Below are 13,906 nucleotides of genomic sequence, written 5' to 3'. Positions count from 1 at the left end.
CCTTCCTCCTCAAATGCCATGTAGGACTTCATTACTTAAAGGGGGGGGGGGGGGGGGGGTGAAACACTCAGTTTCAGTCAATCTCAGGTCAATCTTGAGTACCTATAGAGTAGTATTGCATCCTTCGTATCTCAGAAAAGTCTTAAGTTTTATTATATTTATAAAAGAAAGATAGGCTGTACCGTGTCTTTCCGGAAAAAAACGAGCAGCTGGAGGCGTATCGTGTGGCTGAAGCTAAAGAATAACGAGCGAGCAGCACAGCACGAGAGCTTCTGAAAGCTGACATCGTCATGCGTGGAAAAGAAAACACTACCCTAAATAAACCACAGCTATCAATCAGATTCAACTAATACATATATGATCCAGAATCATATTCGGAGGCTGAAATAAATTGAACAGGAGAAACAGCAGCAGCAGGACGTCTGTCTCTGTGGTATGTACTGTAGTGGCCTGTCAACATTTGCGTTTGTTTACTCGTGGTTTATGATGACATGATTTGGTTTATGGACTATTGTATGCGACTAAACCTTAGCAGTAGCAAGCAAAATGGTTTTGCACTTCAGATAGTGTATTAAAAAAAACCCAATGGTGTAACGTTAGTGCATTTGAATGAAGAAGCACGCTTTGTGAGAACGTCCCCTAGCCTAGGTTTATGTTTGGGTGGTTTTACAATGAACAAACTTACATATTGGTCAGCTAAACACATGTATTTAAAAACACACCATACATCGCATGCTCCATTGATAAATTAACTATACACCGTGTTGATCGTGTTGTTTACTGATGTTTACTTACGCGACGATAGCCAACAACACAGACATTTGAAGCAGTTTTACTCACCGCCTGCTTCCAAAGCACAACCGTGAACCTTTATCGCTGGGACTGCTCCGTCAAAAACACTGTGACAGCAGTGACCATGGAGATCCACTTTTGCGACACGATTGAAGCGTGATGTCGTGAAGCTTCTCGTCATTTCTGCGTTCAAATGTAGCGCTGCCTTCCCAGAATGCTGTGTGGGCGCATTAAAGTCGTTTGACGTCACCCATAGGAACAAAGTGGAGCGTGGCGCGTCAGAAGTGTTGCACGGACGAGTGGATCTGCAGTTTGAGAGCAGTGTTTATGGGCGTGCATTTGCTCTCCCGCTCTAGTCACGTGCGCGAGCCCCCCTTCCCCTTTAATTCATGAAAAAGCATGGAATTTCCGACTCTACTTTTGTCTTGTTAAATAACCGGCTTTGTATTTTATATCTGCTCGTCTGCCTGGGGTGCTACATTCTGGGAGCTTCCTTGTTCAAACACCAGCCTTGAAGTAGGCTTTCTTTAATTTGACAAAAGTCAAAATCTCATTTTCCCATTTCCCATTCCCTTGCCCAAACACAATACCCATATTGTTGCAGAGATGTTTTAAGCAGAGGTGGAAAGAGTAACAAAATATTCTACTCAAGTAAAAGTACTGTTACTTCAATGAAATTTTACTTAAGTACAAGTAAAATTACTGGTCTAAAAATTTACTCAAGTAAAAGTAAAAAGTAGCTCATTTAAAATGTACTCAGAGTAAAAGTTACTTAGTTACTTTTTTAACAGTGGGGGTGGGGGACTCTCCCCTGTAGGGTTGTGATAGAATGAGATTTTCACGATATGACAACTATCTCAGAAAACATCAATTAAACATTTACTGTACCTATTATTAAATGATGGTTATTATCACTTGTTAAAATGATGTTAAATGAATGAAGAAGATTGGTCTTTTTTTATTTGGTTGAACAAATGCTTTATTATAACAAACTTAAAACCATTTGTTTATTTTGTTTATCAAAATTTCAATAAAACGTATTATACGTCTAATAAACTAAATTCAATAAATTATTATGAATTAGATTAACAACTTATTTTTATCATTAATTCGTAAAAATGTTTAAGAATAATAAGAGTCCATATGTAGTAGACGGAGCAGCTCATTCACAGAGAGAACAAGCAGATCATATATCCATATAGCATTCAATGTGTAACGAGTAGAAATATAGTGTGGCCCCTTTAAGAGCTGCGCGCGCTCCCTGAAAACGAAGTCTGCATCTTGTGTATGTGCGCACTGAGTTTTGAACTCCCATGTGTGGGGATTATTCTCTGTTCTTCTGTTGCTAACAGTCAGTTATTTTATTTTATTGAGTAATGCTGTGGACGGAAATGGAGTTTGTGATGAGAGTTCAGCGGGAAATAAAGCTTGATCTGTTTGACGTCAATCGCCTCCGTGTTTGCATCCACTCCAGATATATTAAGTGAGCTATCCGCATTTTTCACCCGGACACAAGCGTTACAAATGGTGTGCTTTAATGTTCACAGACCATGTCGCGATTTGATTTATTTCTAAGGCCTACAGCTCTACATTCGAGTTTTTCGTTCATTCCACCAGTTTGCGTGTATTACACCAAATCTACGTTATAATGTAAAGTTAATGTTCATGACTGGATTCCGGGATTCCCTCTGCGTCACAGAAATCAATCGGCCTAAGTTATAAACATACCTTTATTTGCACAGAGGGATGTGTGCCCGAACATGTTCTAAGTGTTTCTTCATTTGCATCCACATTTTGTGCACATTTGATATCCTCCAGGACAACACCACATTATTTTTTTCTATATCCAAAGTATTTCCATACTAGCCAGGAGTACACGACGGCGTTTTGCTTTCACCTGGGTCTGCATCACTGACATCTTTCTTGTTCGTCTCCATCTGATATTTGCGCGCATGTTCTCTCCCGTGTCCCGCGCGTCTATTCAATATTAGTCATTTCCGGATCGCGGTGTTTTTCCTCCTCTCTGCATTAATGATTTATTTTTACTCAGTAACGGATGTGGTTTAAAATGTAGCGAAGTACAATACTTTAATCAAAATGTACTTAAGTAAAAGTAAAATTACAGATTTTTAAAACTACTTAAAAAAGTAGAAGTACACAGAAAAACTACTCAATTACAGTAACGCGAGTAAATGTAATTCGTTACTTTCCACCTCTGGTTTTAAGTATGCAAGATAAGTTTGATATAAAGACATCACTATACCTTTATGCACCTCTTGCTTGGCAGGGGCTGGTTATAGCTAATCTTGACAATGACTCCGCTCTCAAACTTAGGGCCAGAAGGGGGCTCTTTCTTAGCTGTATCCTTACAAACTTTGGGAAGAAAATAAACAGGTAAATAAATGGTAATATTTATTCACAGAAAAGATGTACCAACAAAAGAAACTCACAAGCATCGTTTTTATCTTTAGTCTGTGCAATGTCACAATTCACTGACTTCTGGTTGATCTGAGAGACTGATTGCTTTAGATGAGCCATGCAGCGCTTCTGCAGTCTCAGGTACTCCTGCTTCAGCTCCAACCACTCTTTCCTGACAGTTGAACAGGGGGCACAGATCCCTCATGAGAATGTAGATAACAGACTAAATCCACTCCATTGCTTCATCTCACTCAAAAGATACTTTTTTAATACATTTTGACAAGCTTAATTTAAATTTAAAAAATGTTTTAAAAAAATACAAAAATATTTTAAGACACAGTGTTGCTTACTTTGAGAGGACTCTTAGCGGGATGACCTCTTCCCCCATTTTCAATCTCTCTTTGAGTTTCTTCTTTCTCTTCCTCTTGGCCTTCAAAACAGAATCATCTTTCTTTTCAGAGTCTAAATGTTCTTCATTCTTGTTCTGAGAAGATAAATCTATGCAACAAAAGAACATGAATTACTATATACCAGAGCATGTCTTAACATTGATGTTCACTGTGTGCATTTGAGTCTAAGGTTTGCAACTTCATTTCAACATTTGAATATCATAACCTTAGACTCATTGCTTATTTCACAGATTCTCAAACCAGCATATCACAAAGGGCATTCTGGAATGAGTGGAATCTTCAAGAATAGGCTCTCCGCTCCAGAGAGGAAATATTATAGATCTACTCACATGCTTTGATCAGCACCTTGGTGTGAATGTGATCCTTTAAAGGCCAGTTCACACAAGGGTTTGAAATAGTTAACCCAGGGCCATTCTAAGGGTGCTTTCACACCTACCTTGTTTGGTCCGGATTTTCGGACTTTTCAGTTTGGTACGAACCAAAATTACAGGTGTGAAACCTCCCTCGGACCATGGTCCGGACCAAACAGACGAAATTTGGTCAGACGAAAAGAGGTAGTCTCGGTCCTGACCAAACTGAACAAAGGTTTGGTTCGTTTCTTGTGTGAAAGCATTTTCTGTATAGTTCAGACTTTCAGACCATTTACAGGAAGTTCTGGTGTAGGATTCGTGAAAAAACACACAGCACATGCAGTGATGGAGCACGCAGCATTTTAAACAGAACCGCCCAGTCAGCTCGCCTGAACAGTGTGCTTTGCTTGACTATTTATTTTCGAGCTTTATATATATTTTATATGTGTGTATATATATATATATATATATATATATATATATATATATATATATATATACACACACATACACACACAAATACATACAAACCAATCAAGTAGCCTAGTCTTCTCCTCCTGTTGGCACCGATAAAATGTTCGCACAACGAGGACGTTCATTTGGTGAATTTGCCTCGAGTATAGTTGGTCATTATATTAACAGTATTGGCAACGATATGCATTTGTTCATTCATTCTTTTCAAAGTTACCCGCTGAATTGACAACACACTGACGTCAGACGCACATCCGCTAACAAACCAATCAATGTTAAGATGCACCCCGCATAGATAATGACGACAGGACGCAAGTTGGTCATGTAGTTGGTCCTTTAGTACGCTCGCATAACTGCAATGTGAAAGCAAACCAAAACGAACCAAATGCATACTATGTATCAAAACACGAACTTTGGTCGGACTTTCAGGTGTGAAAACGCCCTAAATCTCCAAATCCTGGGAAAAGAATCTTCCTTTGTTTCACACTGCTCTTAAAGGTCCCATGGCATGGATTTTTTATTTTATAATGTTTCCCGAGGTGTACTTATATTGTTGGTATGGTTTTTGCATAAAAAATTTAAAAATAAAAGGCATTTTTTTTCTATACTGATATTAGCCCTCTAGCTTGAATGCTCTGTTTTAAGGGGCGTATCAGCTGTGAGACTTCAGTAAAAACAACCACTGTTGTGATTGGCTGACATCTTTGCATTTGAAATGAGTGGCGGAGGGGGGGCGTGGTTTAGTGAGGCTAGCAGCAATGCCAGTCCAGACAGAGAGAGAGATGATCATTCATGTTTATTCGAATAAAAAAGATTGGGAAAAATTGCCGAGATTGTATTTAAGTTTTTTTTATTTTTTTATCTGAGAGCTCAGAATAAACACGAATTAATTTTGCAACGTTATTTCTCTCACAAAATGCTTTCTCCACAGCTCATAACAAAAACGACATCGACAAGAATACAGTAAGGCAGGCGACACACCGCAAGCGTTTCGGTTGCGTGGCGGGTCAGTTTTTATCTCGGTTCCCATGTTAACAGGTTAGAGCTTGCTTGCATGCTACAAATAGAACCAGAGCCTTTTTTTCACGCGACACGCAAGCATGTTGGAAGTGTTTCCAGGCAAAATAGTATAGGAAATAGTATAGGAAAAGAGCTTTATATGTTATTTTGACATCAATACATATTAATAAATTACATTTTGACATTTGAAAGTCTCTAGGTTAACATAAATGCAGACATAGGCCTAAATGGAATTAAAAAAACAACAACTAACGATTTTAAAATTTTGCACCTGTCAAACCCATAGAAATGTAGGCTATGGTCAATGCCGAAGTTGTCTTTGCTGTATCAGTACTCTAGTAGGCTATATATTTATGTTTAGCATAAAGAATATGCCTTCCCTGTACATCAATAGCAGCAGCACCACAACTTAGCAGCGTCATTCAAATGGCAGTTTGGACAAGTGTGCACTGCAGATATACGTGTGATTGACAGATCAGAACATTAAAAAGTGTTATTTGATCTCGCTCTGTAGTTTAATCATTTAAATAACAGATTTGTTTCATGCTACTAACAGAAACAACGTTAAAGGGGGGGTGAAATGCTGTTTCATGCATACTGAGCTTTTTACACTGTTAAAGACTTGGATTCCCATCCTAAACATAAGCCCCGTTTCCAGCACAGGAACTTTACCCAGGAACCAGTTACCAGGAACTTTGGGTGGTACTCGGTGTGTTTAGACCGCAGGAACCAGGGTCTAAATAAAGTTCCGGGTAAATCGCGAGGTAGTACTTTTTCAAAGTTCAGGAACTTTCGAGGGCGGGACTTGGGCGCTGAACATGCTGATTGGTTGAGCTCACGCAGCATTTTATTTCAACTCGGTACTTTTAAAAGTCTTTTGCAAGGTTCAGTCTACGTTCTGTAATAATCAGTCTTACACGCAGCGCTCAGGTTGACAAGAGAGGAAAGTTAATTTTTCTGAGGGGTTAACTTTTTATTTCGTAAGTTATGAAGATAATGTTGGAGTAATGACACAGCGTATATTGCCCCAGGCAGTTTTTACTTTAACTGCGCCTGACAGAAGAATTTTTTTTTTTCTCAGATGATTATTTAAACAAATAAATAGCTTATAATATAATACTGTATAAGTCCTGGTGGCCGTTAAGAGTTGCTATGGCTTCAGTTAACACATAGCTGCTGGAGAAAACAGCGTTGACATTTTTGATGTGGCAGACAAACTGCTTATGTGACAAAATTATTGCGATTGAAAGTCATTACATGTAAATACCAGATCGGTTTAGATAACGTCTCATGTAAACAGTCCACTAAATCGTTCAATCGGTACACACAAAAATGATTACTGTCCGTTAGGGCTGTCATTTTTGAAAAAAATCTAATTCAAACGGAATTAAAATATCAAGCAATGCATTCGAATATTTTCAATTATCTACAACGCCGTCATCTCCAGCAGCTGGAATGTGTTTACGGATGCCATAGCAACTCTCAACGGCCACCAGGATTCATTTGTTGTAAAGTGTAATAATCATCTCAGAAAAAATAAATTCTAATGTCAGGCGCAGATGTTTGCTCACATAGGCTTAGGGATAGTGTCATTATGCCAACATTATCTTCATAACTTCTTATGAAATAAAAAGTTTATTCCTCAGAAAAATGTATTTTCCTCTCTTGTCATGCTTGGTGCATGAGCGCGACGTGTGCTCTTCAGTGGTGAAGGCGTGCGCTGTGTCATCACATAAGGACGCACACTCAAAAGTAATCCGGTCAGGTCATTTACATGGTGAAATGTTTAGTTTGATCGATTCATGAAAAGGTTTATCCACCCATCTCAAAACGATTACAATTTCATTCAGTTTGGGCATTTTTATTACGATTGAGGTGTTTATATGGAACATTTTCCTTCAGATTGGACTTTTAAACTGATTACAGTGCTCCATGTAAACGCACCGACAGTAAAAAAATTGCGCTACATGGCACGTTAAAAACCGGATAGTTTATTTATAGTTCAATTACGGATATTTCACGTCATCTTCGAATGCATATTCGAATATCGAATAAAAAGTGACAGCCCTTTTGTCCGTCACTGGCTTGGAGGAGCAGTTGCGTGCAGTCCTACATCACCAGACTAATTTACCTAATCTTCTTGGAACTTTATCGCGGTCGAAACGCAAACAGCTGCAGGTCTGGGGGGGAGAAAAGTTCCTGTAAAAAAGTTCCTGGTACAAATTGTTCCGGGTAATTTTGGTGGAAACGGGGCTATATACAAAGTTTCAAAAACTAATGTTGGACGTTTGATAGAGTATTTCTGTGTCAAAAATACTCCTTCCGGTTTCTCACAAGTTTCGGAGAGTTTTTTTCGAGTATGGGTCGACTTTACGTTAATAGAACGGAAGGTCCTTGTATGGGCCGTACGGGCTCTTCTCCCGGTAGGGTGCGCGCGCGCGTAAACACTCTCAGGTGCAGATCCAGTCGTCCGTGAACATGTATGTCGCGAGCTGCGCTCAACTTTATTCCTATGGTTGACGTCGAGCGACTTCAACGCTTCAGCACAGCATTCCGGGAAGGCAGCGCTGCATTTGAACGCAGAAATGGCGGGAAGCTTCACAACATCACTTCAGTCACGACGCAAAGTGGATTTCCACGGTCAGTGCTGTCACAGGACTTCACCAAATCATACCAAAGAAGTGTGTTTTTGACGGAGCGGTCCCAGCGATAAAGGTTCGGTCCTGCTTTGGAAGCAGCCGGTGAGTAAAACTGCTTCAAATGTCTCTGCTATTGGCTACCGTCGCATGAGTAAACATCAGTAAACGACACGATCGCGTGCTTCGTCATTCAAATGCGCTAACGGTTACTCCATTGCTGTTCTCTGTATAACGTTACACTAGTGACTAGTCTGACGTGAAAAAACGTTTTGCTTGCTACTGCTAAGGTCTAACGTTAGTCGCATACAATAGTCCATAAACCGAATCATGTCATCATAAACTGCGAGTAAAGACACACAAATGTTGACAGGCCACTAAATACAGTTCATACCACAGAGACGGATGTCCTGATGTTGCTGTTTCTCCTGTTCAATTTATTTCTGCCTCAGATTTGATTCTGGATCATTATCTGTATTATCTGAGATAGCCATGGGTTTCTCCACGCTTGAGGACGTCACCGCTTTGTTCGCGATCGTCATTCTTTAGCTCCGCCCACTCGATACGCCTCCAGGCGCTAAGGTTTTTTCCGGAAAGACTCGGTACAGCCCATATTTCTTTTATAAATATAATAAAACTAAAGACTTTTCGGAGATATGAAGGATACAATACTACTCTCATCAATTTTAGACCAGCTACAATCTGCTACACGGAAGATAGCATCATGATTTCATCTTAAGCCATATGCAACATTTCTTGTCTTTCGGGAGACAAGAAATGACTTTTCTAATAAAAGACTTTTCTTGTCTTTTATTACCCACACTTATGTTGTCTATGTTAAAATACTTCTGTTTTTTTTTTAAATGTATTAAAGCTGAATTTAATTTTAGAGTCAGGCCTAGGCCTCATGAAAACAATTTTTTCAATATTATTGGTCCCATCTGCTGGACATGAGCATTTTTTTTCATGCAAGAGCATTTTTCATGTTGCGATTAATTGCTGAAGTTTTATACGATATTATCACGATATTGAAATAAGTTGCAAAAAAAGTGTTGCCATAGCATAACAGCTTTAAGAACTATTTTTGTAATAACAAAAATAACTGAATGTTTAAATACAATAATGCACCAAAAATATATACAGCTCTGGAAAAAAAGAGACCACTTAACATTGAGAAATCAATGAGAAATCAATGTTAAGTGGTCTCTTTTTTCAATTTTTTTCAAACAGATTAAAGTGCAAAAGAATTAGGCTATAAAGAACAACAGGTAACAAATTAATATAAGTGTGGAGCATTTATACGGTTGATGGGTAAAGTATTCTTGAGTGCATTATAAAAAAATTATAAACTGTTAATAAATTATTATTCACGATATTTTAAAGTGCCCACGATAACAATATCATGCATATTCATTATCGTGATAAATCGCATTATCGAAAATCGGCACATGTCTAGTCCTGAGTGTGACTTTTTTTTTTTTACGACCACTTAGACTTTTCAAATCCTGTTCCCAATATTTTGGGGTGTTCATATCCCAAGTACCAATAAAGTCACCAAGTTTCGGACCATTCCGATGAAGCTACATTTTTAGCTTATTAAAGTATTATAAAACGCTTCAGGTCATTTTTGGCCCGAAGTACCCCACCCTGGGGATTAAGATAAAAAAAAAAACTGTTTGTAAAAATCAATAAAATATATTATTGTTCAATAATATATATATATATATATATATATATATATATATATATATATATATATATATATATATATATATATATACACTTTTTTTTTGTTGGTGTTTTGAGATCATTTTATGATTTATAATTATGACCCATTTTTCCCATTGAATATAATAATAATAAAAAAAAAATATATACATATTTTTTAAATTGTATATATATATATATATATATATATATATATATATGTGTGTGTGTGTGTGTGTGTGTGTGTGTGTAAAGACATGGAAAAGAAAGACATAGTGTGTGACTTTTTTCATTTTGGATTGCAATCTCTCTTCTTTATTTGAATCATTGATTTTATTTCACATATTTTCACATTTCTCTATAACAGTTTCACCAGTCTCATTTTTCCCCTATGTTTGTGTGAGTGTGTCTATTTTGCAACCTTGGTGAGCAAACCTTGCTTTCCTTGCTGTGCACTTTATTTCTTACATTGATGAATAATTGCTTTTATATCACACATTTCCAAAAGTTAGCTTTTGGAATGACACAAATTCATTTGTGTGTGCGCGTGTTTTTGTGTGTATAAGTGTGTGTGTGTTTTATTGTTTGTTTTGCACTCTTGATGTTTTAGAGATTTACCCTTTTGTTGTTGAGTCCTTTTTTCTGCATCCTGGCTGATTTGTAGATTGTATGCACAAAAAAACTGTATTTTCATATTTTTGCCCATTTTCCATTCATTTCCTATGGGGGTCAACTTGGATTTTTTAAATCCTGTCCCCAGTTTTTTGGGGTGTTCATATAACAAGTATCAATAAAGTCACCAAGTTTTGGACCATTCCGAAGCAGCTACGATATATAAAAAAAAAAAAAAAAAAAAAAAAAAAAAAATGTTTTCAGGGTATATGCAGGTATCCTGAAGTTAATTTCAATACCTTTTTAGGACTTTTTAAAGACCTTCTCAAAATATTTTAAGACCTCATCGCACTTCAAGTTCTAATTGGCAATAAACCTTTTATAAACAGTTGTAGTAGAAAGTAGAATTAAAATCTCTATCGTAGGCCAATTTTGTATCGTTTATATTGCATATCTGTTTTGCAACGTATGGAGGGCGACACATTATCTAACTGTGCATTTCGCAAAATACGTGACCTCACCTGTAGACGGCGTGTGCCAGGGATGGAAATTAACTTTTTTTTTCAAAATCTACCACTCAATGATTTTACCAGCCACTTTTTTGTTTTTAACCGACAATGCGTAACTGCATGTGAAAATTATTACTACAAGCTCTACAATACTTAAGCAGTTTATTTAATCTCAAGTCTCAACGAAATACTGACATTTTCTCTTTCTCTCTTATACACACACAAACAGAGGTGAAAAAAAAAGTCACACTGTCTAACACAAGTCTAACACACTGTTTAGATGAATTTAAACAATGGCTAAGTGGCTAAATTCATTTTGTTGTCATGTAAGGGACCTGTTGATGTTGGACAGACATTTTAATTGCATTTGTGTCTGTAAAGAGGCACAAAGATACCCTTTACGTTTATGTATATTTAAATGATCGCTATGCTAAAGTAAGTATATATATATATATATATATATATATATATATATATATATATATATATATATACACAGTAAGCCGTTTCTACAGTAGAGAGAGTGAACCAACTCTCAAACGTGGATTACACCTGTGACTCGAAGACTCTTTATAAATATAGTCATGATTCCTGTCCAACATAAAATACACACTCAGGACATCTGCAACTAGCAACCCCAACAACTGCTGAAAGAGGTCTGAATCAATGATGAATCAGACTGGGCAGACTTCACAAGGGTACTGTAGTTTTGTCAGAGCAAAGCTAAGCGCATTGTTGTTGATTTTTTTCGGCGGATTATTGTACAGTATCAATGAATTAAGCATTTTGGCAGTGGTATGTTACTAACGTGTGAAATGCCTGTGAATTATGTGCTTTTTCTGATCTCTTATATTGGGAACTGTTTGCACTTAAAGTGGCTTATTTAATAAAATAACATTATTTTGGCAGCTAATGTTTTGGCCGTGTCTGTTTTTTTTTGGGGAGTGGGCGGGTTTTGGTGATATTGATACACATATGGTATATTTCCATTGTACTAAAATGCATTCATTTTAAATAGTTATATATGTGGCTGAAACAGGTAGCCTAGTGCATACCAAATTTTTCAACATTAACATCATAATATAGTCATGACGGCATTTAGAAAAATGTTTTTTGAGGTGAGGTAGTGGACTATAGGCCCCCTGTGGTGTGGGCGTGTGGCCTTTTGTCTTTAATGGCAATTTTTCCTTACATTACTTTTACTTTTATACTTTAAGTAGTTTTGAAAACAGTACTTTTACACTTTTACTTAAGTAAAAAGCCTGAGTTAATACTTCAACTTCTAGTTGAAGATACAAACACTAGTATCTATTAGGGGTTGCACCGACTAGTCGACTAATCGACCTTAATGCTCTGTCACGACGCTTTAAGCTTGACGTCGACTAGTCGCTGGCCTATAGAGGGCGCAACAGGATAAGCAATTCCTGACACGCAGGCTCTGCTTTGAACAGTTAAAAATGACAAATAAATGCATACTCTGTGAGCTCTCCACAAGACATTGATTACCATCTGGATGCTCAAAACTGATCGGGAGAATGCACGCTTATTGTACATGTAAGTTAATCGTCGCGCTTAACTACGTGCTGCATATTGCAACACACACACATAGCCGATCGCACATCACGCGGAGATTGCGCGCGCCTCACACAAAACCATTCAGTAGCGCAGAAATGTACTGTCAACACTGTTCTGTGATTTATCGAAAAAATAGCTTAGAAACTGAAACGTTCTAGCATATATATCTTGATAACTAAAACTCATTTCTTGATAACTAAAACTAATAGCTTCACTATTAGTATAGTAGACGCAGCCAGGTAGAATTAATTCACACACAATCACTTACTAATGCATATAAATGTAATCTTTATTGTGCCACTTTATCTGTATCTTATTCAGAACGAACAGAAATCTGTGAGAAATATAACAACCATAAGACAAAAGAACTGATACAAAAGCTGTCATGTAGGATCAATAACCTTATGGGCAGCGCTGTGTCATAGCTGTGCACAGTGCCGCCGCTCCCTCCACGCGCTGCGCGTAGGGCACCAAGTGCTGAGGGGGGCAACAAGATAAATTTCTGTCAGGGCAACATGAAGGCGTTTCCCGCGGACACCATTAACAATGATGCGTTGGGCATCAAGACGGCCAGCGGCGGTACTGGCTGTGCACAAGAAGACCCGAGTTCGAGTCTCAGCTCAAGGTTCAGGTTTATTTTTATTTTTAATTAACAACGTCATCAGCGACTAGTCGACGTCGACTCGACTTTCATCACTTAAATGTCGACTTTTAAAAAATGAAAGTCATTCAACCCCTAGTATCTATACTTCCACTTGAGCAATGAATGCGATTACTTTTGACACCACTGCACACAAAACATGAACTGACATAAATTTCATTAAATGAGTAGGGCTCTGCGTGCTCTTTTTTACCTGGATGTGGCATTTGGATCATTCATGCTTTTTTATGGCTTCCAGATTTATGGTTTTTAGTCCCAACAATGAAACTATTCGTTTTGGCATCTTCTGAAGCGTGTTGACAACATACCGAGCAGAACATTGTCAGTAGGGAATGGAATGCACCAAAATCAAAATTCTTGGCCGAAACGAAAAAAGAAGAAACCAAGGGTGAAAACCGAAACACCAAAAGAAATTATGACAATACTAAGTACCATTGCATTTATGGCTAATGCTATGACTGTGTAACTTTACTTAAAATCAAGGCATGCGATTGCATAAATTAATATTAAAGTTTCAAATAATAAATCAATTACAAATTATGCAAATATTCATTTAGCACATTGCAACAATGCACAGTATAAAATAAAATTCAAACTAAAATGTTTAACTTGACCTCACTCATGTGTACATTAAATAATAATGTACATGCCAACTGGCCTGCAGAAAAGTACATAAATTGAATAAAGTCATCAAATGTAAAATAACTGCATATTTAATTGTTTAAATAAAAGATTAATCCTTATT

General features: G+C 37.4%; 1 protein-coding gene across 1 annotated transcript in view; it reads right to left on the bottom strand.

Moving 5' to 3' along the window:
• Positions 1-13,906, bottom strand: part of larp7 (La ribonucleoprotein 7, transcriptional regulator) — a 44,603-nt gene that overhangs the window by 20,948 nt on the left and 9,749 nt on the right. The window contains exons 8-10 of the mRNA XM_067432265.1: positions 3,561-3,708; positions 3,243-3,382; positions 3,056-3,165 (exon numbers count right to left, since the gene is read on the bottom strand). Coding sequence (XP_067288366.1) covers positions 3,056-3,165; positions 3,243-3,382; positions 3,561-3,708 — 398 coding nt within the window. The remainder of the gene's footprint in view (positions 1-3,055; positions 3,166-3,242; positions 3,383-3,560; positions 3,709-13,906) is intronic.

Source organism: Pseudorasbora parva, chromosome 1, assembly GCF_024679245.1.
Source record: "Pseudorasbora parva isolate DD20220531a chromosome 1, ASM2467924v1, whole genome shotgun sequence".
In the NCBI taxonomy this organism is placed as follows: Eukaryota; Metazoa; Chordata; class Actinopteri; order Cypriniformes; family Gobionidae; genus Pseudorasbora; species Pseudorasbora parva.
The sequence above is the reverse complement of the archived record's forward strand: the minus strand, read 5'-3'. Positions and strand labels throughout refer to the sequence as shown.